Here is a 19637-nt window from a genome sequence, read left to right on the forward strand (position 1 = left end):
TAACCACACCTTGAGTTTTAGGCACTGGAACAAAAGAAAAACGACACAATTATCTAATCATATTTGGTCTTTAAAAGATAAAGGTGTTGAATATAACATACATTGGAAGATTTTGGCCAAATGTAAGCCCTATACCAACGGCAGCGGTAGGTGCAGTCTATGCGACATGGAGAAATGGCTTATCTGGAAAAGCAGCTTAGACCCTACTACATGTCTAAACTCAAGGATAGAACTTTTCGGATCATGCCCACATGTGACTAAATTTTTGTTACGTTTTTGGTCCCCTAAAGAAAACAGATAGAACATGCTTTCTATGTTATGTCCCAAAAAGTTTTTTATCTCATTATACCTTTTATCATATATTTTTTCATATTTTTATATTTTCGCACATAATAATTTTTTCTGTACTTTTCTATCCTGCATTTTTTCCTGTGCCTATATAGACATGTATATAGATTCATTTATACACGTGTGTGAATATGTATGAATGGGCAGTTTTTTAGATGTGTGCGTGTGTGCGGACATAAGAATGCTCATATATATATATATATATATATATATAGACGTTTTTACTTAGTATTTAAAAAAAAAAATTTGGTGGGAGGGACATATGTATATTCAATTTTTGTATATGCGTGTGTATGTATGCGTATATAAATATGTGCTGGTATGTACATATATGGGCGTGTGTGTGTATGAGTGCATAGGGGCTTATCCGTATATGTACGTGGTTTTTATGCTTTGTATACTTCCTTATTATATATATATTTTTTCTGCTATCTTTAACCATGGTTTTTCTTGTGTTTGTGCATATATAGACGTATGTATGAACTTTTACGGTACGCATGTGTGTGTGTATGAGGTTGTATATATATGCGTATATATTTGGCGAAAAATGCGAGTGAAGATGTGTACGTTTTCATAGTGACGTATAAGTATGCACGTGGGTCGCGAGCAGAATTATAATACAGTAATTTCCCTTTATATAACAGTATTTTTTCATAAGCCAGATAACCGAAGAGATGGTGTTGTGGATTTCCACTTCGGCATCTGAAACTCAGAGTTTTATCTTGACTATTGAGTAATGTAACGTATTATTTTATAGATAAATTTCCTCTATTTACATAATATTGAGGTCTCTTTCTTTCTTTCTTTTGTTATCTTACCGCTTTTACCAATAAATTACCTCCCAGACGATGCTATTCTTCACTAAGAGCTAATACAGCTTTTTTGGATTATAACCGAACATCGGTTGAGGACTCTTACACACAGAAGAATTTAATATGGATGCATATTACATAGATTATTCTATGAAAAATATACCTATCCCATCAAGGGAACTTTATTCAAAGAAACTTTTAGAGAAAATTACTGATCTAATTAAGCGCATGAGATGGAAAGCTTTCTTTTTTGATACAGAAGTGGACACCATGGAAAATACTTTCTATCGTATAAAATGTAAAAAATGGTGGAGTTGCTGTATACATCCGTGATGATCTCCCACCCCAGGTATTGCTGTCATACTCAAATTCGGTATGTGACACTTTAATTGTATGCATAAGACTACATAATATAGTCATATGCAATACATATTGCCCACCGGATGCTCCAAACCACATTGGCAAGTTTGAAGATTGCCTCACAAGAATTAAGGAAATCCTCATGAATCTGGAACACCATGTGACCACATTCCTTATGGGTGATTTCAGCTTCCCCAACGTCAAATGGCCTGAAGGTCTCATACTCTCAGGAACGACTCATTGCAAGCAAGCACAGGTGGAGTCCCTGCTCAACCTCACTAATGCCTTATTCATGGAGCAAGCTGTACTCAGACCAACTAGGGTGAAAAACATTCTGGATCTCTATTTCACGAACAATATGGACATCATTCATGATGTGAAAGTGACACTGACATTAGTCTCGGATCACAACATAACAGAGAGAAGGAAAGAATGTAAGAGAATGGAGAAAGAAGATTAGTTAAAAATAGCAAAAAGTAACAAAATAATAAAAAATAATGTAAAAATGAACAATAAAACCCTGAAGATATGAAGAAAGGGAATAAAGAAAAAGAAAAAAGAAAAAACAAAGATATAGAACAGTCAGTGGTCAGTGGAGATAATTTGAGAGTAGGAGTGGGGATAGAGAGAGAAAGGCATTATAGTGTAAATGATAGTGAAATGGGGGGGGGGTTAAAGGGTAGAGGGAAGACCAATGTGTAGTAGTAGCTTCGAATTGTGATGCAAAGATATGAAGGATTCAGGAAATAGCAGTTCAGTGGTCTGAGAAAATATATATGTGAAGATGTATATACATGTATATATCAGATAAGTTACATATACAATCCTTATTCGCATGTGTATGCCCTCATACATGCTTATATGCTCATCTGCGTGTATCATTGCCCCTGCATATACAGGTATATATACCTTGCATGTGTATAAATGTTTACACATACCCACATGTATGCATACATGCATACCCTCACTCGTATGTATACATGTGCGCATGGGTGTGTACGTGTATAGAGGTAAACGAATATAATCAGATGGTTGCATATGTGAGAAACTAGATAGGGGCTATGAGTTAGGGTGTAAATTTATGGGTTAATGGGATTACCTAATTATTTCGGAAATGTACAGCATGGTCATTTTGACATTTGGATTTGTGATAGAATTTAAATGTGTGATAAAAGCAGTGGTTATGTTTATCGTTATGTTTATCAAGCAGTGTTGGAGGGTTTTGCTTTAATATTTAGAGTGTCTCCTTTGGGCAAAGCTTGCAGATTGAGCATTGACCTTGGTAGGGAAGTCCTGAGTCTAGTATGGACCATGATAGAGTATAAGGTACATTTGCATTTTTGAGATGCTGTATGTGGTTGGCGAGTGTTGTAGATTTAACATACTGCAAGCTCACTGGTTAGATAATAAAAAATAAGTAAATGAAAAAATTAGATTTCCTATATTCAGTTGAGTGGCTAGTGGCTGGAATGGTATCCAGCTGTTAAAAGATGTAATAAAGCTTCCCACTCATACAGCATTGAGAATTGAATTCAAGTTGGTGTTGAAGATAACAGGGTAATGAAATGGTATGAGTCATCGAAAATACGTTTAGTTTGTACCTGTGCATGTATGAAATTACACACACACACACACTGTGTATATATTTTGTATAAGTATATACATATATGTATGTATTTTGTATATGTATGTTTATGTGCATGTGTGTGCATATATATAGATATATAGTTGGAATTTACAGAAAAAAGATGTTCTGGTATTTGCTGAATTTTCTCTGGAGAACATTTTTTTTTTGTAGTTAGATCGCATGTGATATTCTAGTGTATGGTTATCCACCTAGTGGTTTATCCCTAAATATACATATGTATTGAAATTTTTTTTGATTTTTAAGATTTTTTATATATGCTAGGCTACTGGTTTTAAATTGATATTAAATTAATATTCAATTTATCTCCCTCATTATTTGAATTATATATATATATATGAAGGCACGTGGCTCAGTGGTTAGAGCGTCAAGCTTACGATCGTGAGGTTGTGAGCTCGAATCCCAGACCGGGCTGCGTGTTGTGTTCTTGAGCAAGACACTTTATTTCACATTGCTCCAGTTCACCCAGCTGTAGAAATGAGTTGCGACGTCACAGGTGCCAAGCTGTATCGGCCCTTGCCTTTCCCTTGGACAACATCGGTGACGTGGAGAGGGGAGGCCGGTATGCATGGGCGACTGCTGGTCTTCCATAAAACAACCTTGCCCAGACTTGTGCCTCAGAGGGTAACTCTCTAGGTGCAAACCCATGGTCTGTGTCTGACCGAAGGGGGTCACCATCACCATATCGTAACTAAAGGAGTGGAGATGAGTGGCATATTGTTGCTTAAATTTTTTGGTCATCCTATGTATATGGCTGTAAAGTTGTGCAATTGGTTAAGGACTGTGCATTTGTAGATTACATTATATCTTCTGCAATCGGTTTGTAGCGGGCAGTTGATTCCAGGACGGCAATTACAATTAGGTGAATTTTGAGGACCGTGTTTGGTAACTGAGGAGGTAGTATCATCAGAAGAGAGGCTATAGAAGGCGGGGAATTATATATTATTTTTATTATTATTATTATTATTATTATTATTATTATTATTATTATTATTACCATTATCATCATTACTAACGTTATCATTACTACTATTGTTACTGCTACTTCTGCTAATTGTCGGGGCATTAGAGATTGTGGTGGTGTTCCGGGCATTGTCAGTAGAATGGGTTGGGATGCAGTTATGACCAAGCGTAATGGTATCTATGCTAGATGTGTGTTGATTATTTGTATTAGTAGAGTTGTAGTTATGTGAGTTTTGATAGTAAAGAGAGAGCATTTGCTTATTCAATGATGCTACCTATCTTCTGATGATACTACCTCCTCTGTTACCAAACAAGGATGGGTCATTTGAAGTTTTCTTTCTTCAGTGAAGCACCAGATTATCCTTGCAATTTTGGCTGATTATTCTTGAGATTGCTCCAATCTGGCCAGCCCAAGGAAAAACTGAGCTAATTGCATTAGAAAGCAGTAGAAAAAACAGACAATGAGCCTTACGCCATTGATACAAAAATTTCACAAACACATGGAAGAATATCGATGTTGCACAGACAAAGGTCAGATCAAGAAAGAAAGAACAGGCTTGGCTGAACACTGGTCACGTGGGAAGAGAAGAGAGAGAAGTAGAAGCAGAGGGACAGAAGAATTAAGGAGGGGTGAGAAAAAAATGACAGGAAAACAGTGAAGGGAAAGTGAGTAAAAAGAGAAGGCAAAGAGGGAGAACGAAAGAAACGAATAAGCGTGAAAGGGTGGATAGACAGAAATAGTCATACAAGATTTAGAAAAATGTGTACTTACATATAAGAGACCAAAGTGTATGTACCTCGCTATATATATATATATATATATATATATATATATATATATATATACGTTTATATATTTGTTTTGCAAGATTTTTGATGTGAAATCGCGTGTTGAAACAGATATTGTTGTATTTAGGAATGGTCATTTTGCCAGTTTAGCCAATAAAAACACGGACTATATATTTGGTGTTACTTTGCTTCAGCGTTATTTATTTTTTACATTAATCTTAATCTTATTTCGGCCAGAGTTCTTTCGTCACACTCCTGTGACCGCATCAGTGGTCCTTTGCTTTCTTCTTTCTTATTTGTGTGTCTCTCCTTACTAACGGTTAGTAAGTAATGATTGTGTGTACTTGTATATATCTATAAATAAGGTTATATGTGTATCTAAGACGTATCCTGTCACCGTGAGATGGTGGTGAGAGGGACAAACACGCACATACACACACATGTGTATGTGTGTCTATATACATGTATACAACTTGAAAAGACATATCAATACATAAACATACGTTCACATGTATGTACACACTTAACCTAAGTACTCACGTACATACATAAGTACATACGTAGATACAGGCATGCACACATGCATACACATGTACACAAATGCATACTCACATACACACACACACACACACACACACACATATATACGTACATATATATCATGAACTAACTGTTACTTTCTCAGATGCAGCATGGAATTTTGTCAGTGAACTGGTCGCGGTCCCAAAGCGACAAAAATATTTTGATAAATTAAATTTAAATGTTGAAGTGAATCTAACGTCTTTTGTGTATTTCTTAAATGGCTTATAAACACCTTCCTCTCTGCAATTGTTATATATATATATATGTATGTATGTGTGTGTGTGTGTGTTTGTGTGTGTGAGACTTAGCATTGCCGGGTCTAGTGCTAATGCTTGTTGTTCATTTCCAGTGTTTCAATAAAAAGTTCTTACTTAATCAAGGTAGTGCAGAAACACTGTATAACTCGTGAGTTCTAGCCTTGAATTGTCTTAGATACCAGTGTGCTTCTGTTTGGTTAGCTCTAAAATGGGGTAAGAACAAAACTCAGGCTTTTTACAGATAAAGATTGCTCCATTTTGTGCTAAATCCTTTTCTTTGTTTTGGGAAATTATGTTCGCCTTTCCATTGCATATGTTTTTTAACATGTTTGACTGAGCCTCTGCAGATTCTGAGCACAGTGAAGCTTTACTGTAGCATTGTAAATTTATCGACTGCTATTTCCAGTAAACATTGGTGCCTTGTTGTATCACTACTCTATAGCCCTACCTTTACGTTGCTTTATTTTACTGGAAAGTAATACATTTGTTTTGTAATATTTAATTCTTCATTGAAAAATATATTATGTGTGTGTGTAAAGATATATATATATATATATATATATATATATATATATATATATATATATATATATATATATACACAAATTGAGATAGGGGTTGTAAATGCAACCCTCTATGGGATAACGTATATCCAACATACTGCTAGTGAAGTACCCAACAAAGTTAATACATAAATGTTAATGATTGCGATGCAATCAATTCATTTACTGTATTATATGGGCAAAGGTAAAATGATTTACCACAAATTACTAATACAAGATAAGAAAATGGAGAAATACATCTAAATCAAATATCAATTACCAGATAATACTCAATCACATACTTTATTAAACCACCACATAAGAGACTATAGGGTTAAATATAAAAAGCAGAACAAATCTGTGTACATAAAGGAATGTACATAAAAAAGTGTACATAAAAGAGTAATGTTGTATAATAAGTAGAATATATATAGAAGAGAATATAAATACAAGTAAATATAAATATAAGTATAAATTACATCTTACAGCTGTTTCGGCCATGTCGATAATTATGTCTCATTTTACCAATATTAACCCTTTATGGTTGGTCAATATATAGATATAAATGAGACATTAACAAAAATATCACAAGGCCTCTTCGGAGATTATGTAATATAACTCAGTCTACATATATACCCACATGGGTGTGGGTGCGTACCCACAATACAACATATAAATATACATATGAGTGCATATACTCACACTCCTATACATATAAAAATATACATTTACATAATGATATAAATAAATAATATAAATTAGTAAACATATATGTGTTCCACACTCAATGTCTCAGTTTTTCGACTTAATATTGTGATAATAAACATACACAAATTAATACCTAGATGCAAATATACATAGTCAATAGTACATTATATTACTTCATAATAGTTTCTAAAGTGTCATTAAAGTTAGTATCATTATCGTTGTCAATACCATTAATGTTATCATTGTTATCATTCATAATATTATTAATAACTCTTACATTATGATCCAGAGCGGAATATATGTATGTCCGTGTTCCAGTTAATAATTTTCCTTATGGCATAAATACACTATTAGATTTGAATTTAAAATTATCATTATCTTCCTCACGGTTGGTCAATTGAGAACCGCCCGACCTCCACCACACCGTACAAGCAAAACATACACATCCACATCTAACCCTAAACCCATACATCCACACAGACTCACACACACATGAATACACTCCGACACTAGGTAACAGAAGCTGTCAACTACTTGTAGTTTTTCTCCCTGGAATGTGATGGCAGTTGTTCTCTGCACATTTTCAGTGTTTATTGCACCTGAGCACCTGCCACATACAACGACTATCTTCCCAGTTAGCCTTCCTTTGATATTGCTGCACCTCTTATGTGTTCATAGCTTACACTGGGTAGATCGAGCAGGGCCATCTACCTGAAGGGATTTGTGGTTTTTCTTCCTGCCCGCTTATTAAGAGTTTTTTTTTTAGCTAGGTTGACTCTAAAGCCCTTCGTTTCTAATCCTTGCTTCCACACCTGAAACTTCTCCTCTAGTTCTGATAGTGGCTCAGCAATTAGGGCAAGGTCATCAGTATAGAGGAGTTCCCAGGGGTATCCTGTCTTGAATTCCTGTGTTATTACCTGGAGGACTATGATAACCAGGAAGGGTTATCCTCGGTGGACTGCTATCTCCACTCGGAATTCTTCCCTGTACTCATTGTGAATCTTCACCTTACTGACAGCATCCCTGTACATGGATTGCATAGCTCTCATGTATATATGTCAAAACATATGTGTATATATAATCTCTATATATAAAACTGAAATGCGTTTCGACCGCTTGGATCGCTTTGAAGGCCACTACATCCCGTTGGATTGACTCCAAAATTTACAGGGACATGTAAAATGAGGTGATGATGCCCGTAGGCTACCTTAGAAATCCCTATCTTAAAAGGTGTCGTTGCTAGGGCCAAAAACCCACTTTGACAAGTCCACTCCCGTTCTTTAATGTATGTCTTCCTCAACTCACTCTCGCTATTTCCTCTCTTCCCAGCACTTTTTCACTCACTCTATTTCCTACATTCCCATCACTTTCACTTCGTCAAACGGCCTGCTTTTATGTATCTGTCTGCATTCATAGAGAAAATTACCATCACCACCACAACCAACACACAATCATGACAACAAATATTATGAATCTCGCCATCGCATTCTATTGTCTGCCTGTCAACGCGCCGATCGAGCAAATACAAACAGAACACACCAACGAGCATTCGTGTTCTGGTGATAACGTAGGTTTTTCGTATCTATTACATTTTAACATTTATTTAGAACCCTGCAAATTTTTCGTGCTAAATTTACATTTTTTACTACTTTATTTTTTCTTAAATTGATGCTTTTATTAAAATTATAATTCTAATTGTCTGGGTCAGCAGTTCGTTTCCTCGGAGGATATGGAAATTCCTATTACCCAGAGAGAAATAACTCCAGCAGCTCACAACTATTTCAACAAAGACAAGGTTACCTGCTTACCAGTCGAATTCAGCGTCAACGCTCATGTATGAGAGACACTCCAACACACATATCTACATATATATCATGTGTGCATTATGTGGTCGGTTGAGCTGAAAATATGCAGACCTATGTTAAAAGTGCTGGCAAGTTTGCATGACAACTATTTTTTTTCCTCAAATGAAACGCATGACCTCTTGGACAAAATTCCTCATCTTTTAAAATGTGGCCCCAGTAGACCCGAATGAAATCAGGTTATATTAACCAAAATGTGAAAATGGGGCTGGAAGGTGATTAAAATTTAAATGAGCGGGTGTTTAGGAATTCTCTGTTACATCAAGCTAAAAAATTTGCGCCAGCCTTTTAATCGTCAATGTGTTGCCGTCCATGATGAAGAAGTTTTGAATGCTTGCCATGGTGAGTCTACTGTCGTGAGAAAGAATCACTTCAAAACTTGGTGTTTAGGGATTTTCTTTTACATCAAGTTCAAAATTTTACGCCAGCCGTTAAACTGTCAATACGTTGCTGTCCGTCATTATGAAATGCCAGCCATGGTGACTCTACTATCCTCACATTCTATCCCTTCAAACTTTGGTTTCCAATATTTTATTATTTTTATTCAGCTCGCAAGTTCGTCTGTCTCTTTTAAATGTTAGCGTTTTGCTGTCTGCCTTGAAGCAGACCTTTCCGTTGTTACTGCCTGATATTTATGATTGATCTTTCTAAATATTTTATTTCTCAACTTACTCAAGATCTTTTGTTGTTTATAAATGGGAGAGAGATAGAGAGTAAGAGAAAGCGAGGGAGAGTCCGAGAGAAAGGAAGAGTAAGAGAGTGGGGAAAGCGAGAGAGAAACAAAGAGGGAGAATCATCATCATCATCATTTAAAGTCCGTTTTCCGTGCTAGCATGGGTTGGACAGTTTGACTGGGGTCTGGGAAGCCAGGAGGCTGCACCAGGCTCCATTCTGATCTGGCAGTGTTTCTACAGGTGGATGACCTTCCTAACGCCAACCACTCTGTGAGTGTAGTGGGTGCTTTTTTCGTGCCGCCAGCACAGGTGCCAGGGGGGCTCGCAGCGGCAACGATTGGTTGGTGCTTTTTACGTGCCACCAGCACAGAAGCCAGTCAAGGCGGCGCTGCAATCGGCCACGTTCGGATGGTGCTTTTTACGTGCTGAAAGGAAGCAACAGAAAGTAACAACCACACTCTTACCTGCGTGTAGAGCGGGTCACCTTCAGCTAGTATTATATATATTATATTTAATAATAAATAAAGTAAAATATGTGTTAGCAACCATTATCTTGGCCTATGCCCCTTAGCCGGGGCTACCCAATGGACAGAAAGACCAATTCTATGACACCCTCTTGCAGACTACCTCGTTGCTGAATGACAGGGACCTTCTCTTTGTGGCTGGTGACTTCAATGGCAGACTTTGTTAACGCCAACATATCTTCGTCTGTCAGAGTTTCAGAGTGGGAATTGATGAAATTGTTGACCTCATCTTGCGTGAAGTTGTCAAAATATTCACCTCCAAGTAATTTTGCCAGTTTCAGCACATTGACAGCCTCGTGGTGAATATCTTTGGGAGAGAAGCCCTCGTAGTCCTGACACCCTTTGGCCATGCAATGAGTGTTTCTTGTTTCATGTCTTTAAGATTGTAGATAACTGACAGGCATGTTGCAATCATGAAATTACGCCAGTACACCTATAACTTGAAATTCTTGTCCATGTTCATTGCGTCCACAAGGTGTTGGTGAGAGTTCTGAGTATAGAGTGTCTTGATGGCACAGATCACGTCTTGATCGATAGGCTTGATGAGGGAGGTGGTGTTAGCAGGCAAGAACTCGACCTGGACTCCCTCGTGCTTCAAATCAAAAGAACGCCCACCAGCATTATCCATAGCAAGCAACACTTTGAATTCCATTTATACGTTTTGGAAGTATTCTTTGGTTTGAGGGATGAAGTCTTGGTGGGAGTAATTCAAAGTTAGAGCTTTGGTAATCCATGTGCATCCGGTGGACAGGCAGGAGGTTTTTATTTGTATTTTTGAAGGCTCTTGTGTTCTCGGACTTGTAGATAAGTCCTGGTTTTATCATGAAGCCAGCAGCATTGCCACATATAATTAGCACCACTCTGTTTTTCTGTGCCTTAAATCCTGGTGCCCTGGCTTCGTCCATCATGTTGTATGTTCTGGAAGGCATCTTCTCCCAGTACAAGCCATTCTTGTCCATATTGAAAACCTGTTCCTGCTTGTATCCCTTGTCCTCGATGATCTAACTGAAGGTTCCAAGGTACTTCTTGGTGGCTTCTTTGTCAGCTGATGCTGTCTCTCCATGCAGGGAAACACACTTTATTTTAAACCTTTTCTGGAAACGGTCAAACCATCCCTTGCTGGTTTGAAAATCTTTGGGCTCTGGTGCTGTCAGTGGTATTGGTTGTGGTTCTCCAATACCTTCTGCTCCATCTCCTGCTATAATTTCCGTACTTTCTCGTAGTTGATGTTACCACTCAGTTACTGTTCCATAATGCCAAGGTAAATTTCATCCTGACAAAGTGTTTATTTCTCACTGTCGTTATCTTTGTGGCACTTTCACAGAAACTTACTGCTACAGTAGACCTAATCACTACCTCATTCTTCTTTATGTAGTGTGTCATAACTTTTACCTTCCTGGAGCATGTCCAACAGGTGTACCTTCTCATTGAATGTCGTAACCTTTTTCTGGCGTTTAGGTTCACTGCCAGAAGCCTTAGGTGTAAGGCATTTGGGTGGCATCTTAGGGCTTTAATAACATGCTATGGAAAACACAACACTCAACAAAATATTTGAGATAGCTACTAGATGCAGGTTTTTCCGAAAAAATGTACAAAAAAAATCTTTCTTGTGTCTAATAGGCACATACGACCAATGGAAGATTGAGCATGCATTAAAAATAACCATGATTTTGAAAAATTTAGTTTGCGTTACCACTTGGTAGAGTAATCTATACTCTCATATTTATAATAATAATAAGAGTGAGAGAGGGATATTGCCACGAAAGAAGTCAATAAAAAATTGTGGACGATATATTCATGATACCTCAAATATGCAATGGTTTTTGTAAACAAACATTCATTCTGCTAATAACCAGAACCACAAATAAGCGGGGGTATAGTGTATACACACACACACACACACATTATATATATATATATATATATATATATATATATATATATATATATATATATAGAGAGAGAGAGAGAGAGAGAGAGAGAGAGAGAGAGAGAGGTATTTATATATACTCTTTACTCTTTTACTTGTTTCAGTCATATTTTACTGTGGCCATGCTGGAGCATCTCCTTTAGTCGAGCAAATTGACCCCAGGGCTTATTCTTTGTAAGCCCTAGTACTTATTCTATTGGTCTCTTTTGCTGAAATGCTAAGTTACGGGGACGTAAACACACCTGCATTGGTTGTCAAGCGATGTTGGGGGGACAAACACAGACACACAAACATATAGACACATATATGACAGTCTTTTTCCAGTTTCCGTCTACTAAATCCACTCACAAGGCTTTGGTTGGCCTGAGGCTATAGTAGAAGACATTTGCCCAAAGTGCCATGCAGTGGGACTGAACTCAGAACCATGTGGTTGGTAAGCAAGCTACTTACCACACAGCCACTCCTGCGCCTATATATTTTTATTTTAATACTAAAAGGATAAAATTAATTAATCAATAATTAATAATTTTACCAAGTAGATTGGTACGTTAAAATAACCTTTTTTGGTAAAAATTATACAAATATTCTATAATTATAAACATAAATTATAATTAGGAGTCAGCTAATTGCTTCACCACGCACCAAATTTAGAAATAGGATTTAAAATTCCTTTTCTGCTATCGTAAAGATCTCCCAGATAGTAACACACTTTTTTCCATAGGCAAATGGAAAAATAACGAATCCACACAACTCAGATTAGCTACATACCCGTTTCGGGATTAAAGTAAAGTTATATAGTTACTTACTTATTTCACCCCTTCAGTGCAGCATTTCAAATATAAATTTGAGAGTGCCAGGATTAAATATGTATGCGATCAAGCGCCATCGCATAACTGATATCCAACCAACACTTCCAAAAATATGCAGCCGAATGTAAACACATATTTATCCTTAATACTCACGTGTATGTTATGAGCAATCCCGCAGAAACTGCAGTTTTCAATGAGGGTGTAATTATAATTTCAATATTAATCATAAAAGGGTAAAATTAATTAATTAATAATTAATTATTTTACCAAGTAGATCAGTACGTTAAAATAACCCTTTTTAGGTAAAAATTATACAAATATTCTATAATTATAAACATAATTATAATTAGGGGTCAGCTAATTACTTCACCATGCACCGAATTAAAATTCCTTTTCTGCTACCGTAAAGATCTCCCAGATAGTAACACACAATAATTAATAATTTTACCAAGTAGATCATTATAATGTTAGTTCTCAGCAGAGGATCTTGCTGATACTCTAGGTTAAAAGGGTAGCTTGTCTCATACAACTCCTGAGAAATGAAACATTGAATGCAATTCAAAATGATTCAAGTGTATAGCATAAATACAGTGATTACTATGATATATTAAATTATATTATGATATAGGTGGCCCCTTAGCAATTAAAATGTAAAGGCAAGTTAGTCAATGAAGGTACAAACTAGTAGCAGCAATTGCTAGAAATAAGAATGAAAAATGTACATGTATGTATATGTATATATATATATATATATATATATATATATATATATATATATATATATATATATATGTGTGTGTGTGTGTGTATTCAGGCTGAATTCCTGGTGGGCTGTTAAGAGTTTGTTTATGAGGTGCTGCATTTGCTTCTCATAGTGTGCTGCCAATACTACATTGTCCACAAACAACATTTCTCTGATGAGTATTTGATGAATCTGGATTTTGCTTTCAGCCTTGACAGACCAGATAGTTTCCTGTTTGATTTGATGTGGGGGTAGGCACCATCAGTTGACACTACAACTGCATTATTCAGCATCACTGCAAAGGGGATGCCAAACAGGGTGAGTGCAAAGACATAGCCCTGCTTTTCACCACTGCATATGTTGAATGCCTCCAATGAAAAGCCATCAAATTGAATGACACCTTCCATATCTAACTGAAATGATTGGACTATCCTGAGAAATCTTGGAGGACATTCAATCTTGGCAAGGATTTTGAATAGGCCATCTATTAACTAGCTCGAAATCCTTTGTGAGATGAATAAAGTTGATGTAGAGTGGTTGCCTTTGTTGTCAGCACTTCTGTAACTGTCAAAAAGAGAGGATCATGTTGAGATTCATGATATCCCCTCTCAGCAATTTTATGTAGTCTGTTATTATATATTTATATAATTATAATTATCATTAAAACCCACAAGTTTTGTGAAATACAGCTGCCCAGGGTTTCTTGGTTGAAATATTAATTCATTTTGCCATTTATCAAGCTATTTAATATGACAAGACAGTTTAACTGTTTTGAATGCACATATAGAAAAAGACAGAGGAAAACAACTGTTTAGCAAACATAACCAGTATCTTACATATATCAAAATAATTTCAACCGGACTGCAATGGTTTATTATGTATCCAGTGGTCTATTTTTAATTTCTGCTAAGCTGTAATTTTTAAAATGCAGACATAAACGAAAAATTTTGTTTCTGGAATTTATACAGTGATTGGAGGTTAATAAGGTTTTAAGTTTTTGAAAAATATATATATAATTTTTTGTATATACAGGGTGTGTAAGATATTTGAGGACAGATTTATGTTTATAAAAAAACCCCAGATATATAATGAGAGCACAAACCTTTGCCATGGTCACACCAACATCCTCTCAACGATTAGCCAGAGATGATTTTTAAAATGAGAATATCTGAAATAAATTTGACTGCTCTCACAAACAAGAATACTAAAAGTGAACCTGACGGCTCTCAAAAATTAAGTAAAAAAAAAAAAAACAGGAAAAAAAAATCTAGAATCCTTGTTGGGTACTGGATTGATCCCAAAATTAATCAATTCATGCCAGTCATGAGGCCAAAGATTCCTGAAAGTTTTATTCGAATCCATCCAGCGGTTCTTGAGATATTTTGTCCATGGACAAACAAACAAATAAATGTGACTGAAAATAATACCTCTGCCTTAGCGAAGGCAGAGGTAATAACAGATAATAACTTTATTTATCAAAAAATTGCTATGAGGATAAAATTAAACCTTGTTTTCTATAATGTTATTCAACAAAGCCACTTTCAGCTTCAACAACTACTTCTATATGAGATCTAAATCATCTATACGTTCGAATCAAGTGGTCCTGGTTCATTTTGTCATTACTCTGATATGGCAGCTTTCAAAGATATGTATTAGTCCAATGGCTTGAAATCTGGGGAATTAGGAGGCCAAATGTTAGGGGTTATGTGATCATGAAAATTTTCAACCATCCATTCCTGTATTACTAGATCCATGTGTGATAGTGCAGAGTTTTACTGAAACACATATGGCCTTCCATTACATACACTGTCTATCCAGGGCTTAATAATTATTTCCAGGACCTCAATGTAGGCGGCCTTGTGGAAAGAAGTAAGGAGGCATCACATGTCCTTCATTACTGACAAACCCTAAAACCATGACAGTTGCAGGAAATTTTGTATGCATAACACCTAGAACTTCAGAAGGGCCTGCACATAACTATCTGTCATTTCATCTGTTAACTTTTTGATCTTGGTTGAAGTTTTTCTTGTTTGAGAAAAATCAAATCAAATCTTCTGCTGGATTTTACAGTTTGTTTAACCCTTTCGTTACTATATTTCTGACCAAAATACACCCCTTATGTGTTTCAATTAATTTCTAACATAATCATAAATTTAGTCTGGTTTCATTAACCCTTTCGTTACCAAACCGCCCAAAGCCGCCCGAAAATAATTTTGGTTAATGTGACCAAACCGCCCGAATTTACCTATTCATATTTAAATGAGAATATCAGAGCAAATCTCTTTAGTACATTCGTGAAAACACGTATTATACTTCGTAAACAGTTCAACTACAGTTTTGTACAAAAATCGAAGTGTAATTTTAATTCCGTCAATTTTGAGAGATTTTTTTCCGAAATTTGTTCCTATTGTGTTTTCAAAATTTGTAATTCTGACAAAAAATGGATACGAATTTCATTATATCAAGCAGCGAGTCAGAATTCGAAGGATTTTCTACTGAAGACCTTCATAAATCTAACTCTATGATTGAAAAAAAAAAAGCACATGGTATTTGATAATGAATCTGATGTTTCATTTTCCGAAAGTGAAAACAGTGAATTCGAGAGCTCCGACAGCGATAAAGAAAACGAATTGGCACCTGAATGGAATGAAAATTTAAAAACTGTTTCTTTCGGTGATTTTTCTGAAGAAACTGGACCAAGCCACAGACTTTCCCAGAGGAGTAAAGCCTTAGACTATTTCTTTTTACTTTTTCGAATGAGCCTATTTGAAATCATTACGGTGAAAACCAACCGTTACGCTAAACGTAAACAAAGCGAAAGAAACGATAGTTTGTGGTTTCCCATAACCTTAAATGAAATTAAGACTATTTTGCCGTAAATATTATTATGGGTATCAGAAAGTTACCCAGAATAACAAATTCTATCGTAAAATTTTGTTGTATACCCAATTGAATATTAGCTAATAACCCATTTTCTATAGCGATGTTTGAACAAAATTTTAATTTTATATTTTGTTGAATTTACCTGTATCTACCTGCAATTAGAGTCACTTTGTGACAAAAATTATAGTATAGAATTGGTTGAGAATATTTCATTAAATTATCTTCCAAAAATCAGATTAATATATTGATAAATAAAAAAGTTATAGTTGTTTAATGAAACCAGACTAAATTTATGATTACGTTAGAAATTAATTGAAATACATAAGGGGTGTATTTTGGTCAGAAATATAGTAACGAAAGGGTTAAACAACTATAACTTTTTTATTTATCAATATATTAACGGGAATTTTGGAAGATAATTTAATGAAATGTTCTCAACCAATTCTATACTATAATTTTTGTCACAAAGTGACTCTAATTGCAGGTAGATACAGGTAAATTCAACAAAATATAAAATTATTAAAATTTTGTTCAAACATCGCTATAGAAAATGGGTTATTAGCTAATATTCAATTGGGTATACAACAAAATTTTACGATAGAATTTGTTATTCTGGGTAACTTTATGATACCCATAATAATATTTATGGCAAAATAGTCTTAATTTCATTTAAGGTTATGGGAAACCACTAACTATCTTTTCCTTCGCTTTGTTTACGTTTAGCGTAACGGTTCGTTTCCGCCGTAATGATTTCAAATAGGCTCATTCGAAAAAGTAAAAAGAAATAGTCTAAGGCTTTACTCTTCTGGGAAAGTCTGTGGCTTGGTCCAGTTTCTTCAGAAAGTGACTCTAATTGCAGGTAGATACAGGTAAATTCAACAAAATATAAAATTATTAAAATTTTGTTCAAACATCGCTATAGAAAATGGGTTATTAACTAATATTCAATTGGGTATACAACAAAATTTTACGATAGAATTTGTTATTCTGGGTAACTTTATGATACCCATAATAATATTTATGGCAAAATAGTCTTAATTTCATTTAAGGTTGTGGGAAACCACAAAGTATCCTTTCTTTCGCTTTGTTTACATTTTGCGTAACGGTTCGTTTCCGCCGTAATGATTTCAAATAGGCTCATTCGAAAAAGTAAAAAGAAATAGTCTAAGGCTTTACTCTTCTGGGAAAGTCTGTGGCTTGGTCCAGTTTCTTCAGAAAAATCACCGAAAGAAACAGTTTTTAAATTTTCACTCCATTCAGGTGCCAATTCATTTTCTTTATCGCTGTCGGAGCTCTTGGATTCACTGTTTTCACTTTCGGAAAATGAAACATCAGATTCATTATCAAATACCATGTGCTTTTTTTTTTTCAGTCATAGAGTTAGATTTATGAAGGTCTTCAGTAGAAAATCCTTCGAATTCTGACTCGCTGCTTGATATAATGAAATTCGTATCCATTTTTTGTCAGAATTACAAATTTTGAAAACACAATAGGAACAAATTTCGGAAAAAAATCTCCCAAAATTGACGGAATTAAAATTACACTTCGATTTTTGTACAAAACTGTAGTTGAACTCTTTATGAAGTATAATACATATTTTCACGAATGTACTAAAGAGATTTGCTCTGATATTCTCATTTAAATATGAATAGGTAAATTCGAGCGGTTTTGGGCGGCTTGGTCACATTAACCAAAATTTTTTTCGGCCGGTTTGGTAACGAAAGGGTTAAGAGCCTTTTAGATTTGATATAGTGATTTTCTTTTGCTTTTTCTGACAACTTGACCTTTCCTCATCATATAAGACTTTTCGTGGACCATTCCCTCTAACACATGGAGATCTTTTGCAACTGATCTCATGGACTTTCTGGGATTGTAATCAATGGCCTGTTGCTGGATAAATTCAGGTGTTCTGATGATTTCCGAGTGTTTAGAGTGCTGTTTATGCTTTGATACTGGTGATACATTTCCGTCTTCAGTCTGTAGCTCCTTACAAACTTTGTACATGATAAATGTAGCAACTTTTCAAAATCGAGATATTTCTAATTCGCTATGCTCAGCCTTTATAACCTCAATAACAACATGCTTCTTCATTATTATTATTTTCTGAAACAAAAATTATACAGATTTAGATAAAAATGTAGCAATGACTCAAAAAAAATATGTCTTCAAATATCTTACTCACCTTGTATAAATATATGTTTTTGAATTGCAGTTATGGACAATTGTGATATCAGTTTAAAAGTACAGGCAACTTCAGAACCAGACACGAACAAGAAAAATGTGGTTATATGGTAAATATATTTCTTTCTTTCTTTTCTACTTTTTGAAAAAGATATGAATTATTTTATAAAACTTAGTGCTTTTTCTTTTCTTACAGTTCATCTGATACCAGTACTTGTGGTGAAGATGTGGACAGTGGACTTATAGATTTCAACTCATTAGATCTGAATGATGTGACAGAAGATGATCCGAGTGTAACACCTAATAAATTTACAGGCTTAAATAAAAAAGGTAAAAATAAATTTATTTTAATTAGTGTGAAGTGGAATAGTAACACCAGTTATCTTTTCAGTTCTGTCAATGGAATAAATGCTGTTTAGAATTATATAAAAATATTTGTTACTCATAAAATTACAATTTGTAATGTATATTATACTAGAATTCAAAATTGTAGTATATTATACTAGAACTCAAAATTACTTGTCTTGCCAGTTACGGATCTTTACCTTTTGACTGGCAGATTTAGAAAATAATTTTTTGTAACTAAACAGTCAAACTTTGTATACTGGTAGAATGTGTCATATAAAACATCTTTTACTCTTAGCGTTTTTGAGAAAAGTTTTTTATTTATGAAGTTATTTTGTGTTAAAGTTGTCGTATTTCGGTAATTTCAACCAATCCATGATGTATATTCAGCTGAATAAAATTACTGCTGTTGTTTGTCAACAACTTCCGGCATACACACACACACACACACACACACACACACACACACACACACACATCCACCCAATTAATGGCTCATATTTTAATCATTCAAATAATCCCGGGAACCAGCTCTAGGTTTGTTAGACCTCTTTAACGAAGCATTTACTTCACTATATTTACCAAATTAGTTTTGAGAGAATGATGTATAAGTATGGAAATGAACTTATCTTCAAAAAATAAATCATCCTGGAAATTATTCACATCATGTACAATTGTTAC

General features: G+C 35.0%; 1 protein-coding gene across 5 annotated transcripts in view; it reads left to right on the top strand.

Annotated features, from left to right (window-relative positions):
* The window catches only part of LOC115220510 (myb-related protein A), a 156481-nt gene that overhangs the window by 102165 nt on the left and 34679 nt on the right, over positions 1 to 19637 (top strand). For all 5 annotated transcript variants that reach the window (XM_036510081.1, XM_036510082.1, XM_029790647.2 and 2 more), the window contains exons 8-9: positions 18643 to 18721; positions 18808 to 18941. In XM_036510081.1, coding sequence (XP_036365974.1) covers positions 18643 to 18721; positions 18808 to 18941 — 213 coding nt within the window. The remainder of the gene's footprint in view (positions 1 to 18642; positions 18722 to 18807; positions 18942 to 19637) is intronic.

This window comes from Octopus sinensis, linkage group LG16 (genome assembly GCF_006345805.1).
Source record: "Octopus sinensis linkage group LG16, ASM634580v1, whole genome shotgun sequence".
Taxonomy (NCBI): Eukaryota; Metazoa; Mollusca; class Cephalopoda; order Octopoda; family Octopodidae; genus Octopus; species Octopus sinensis.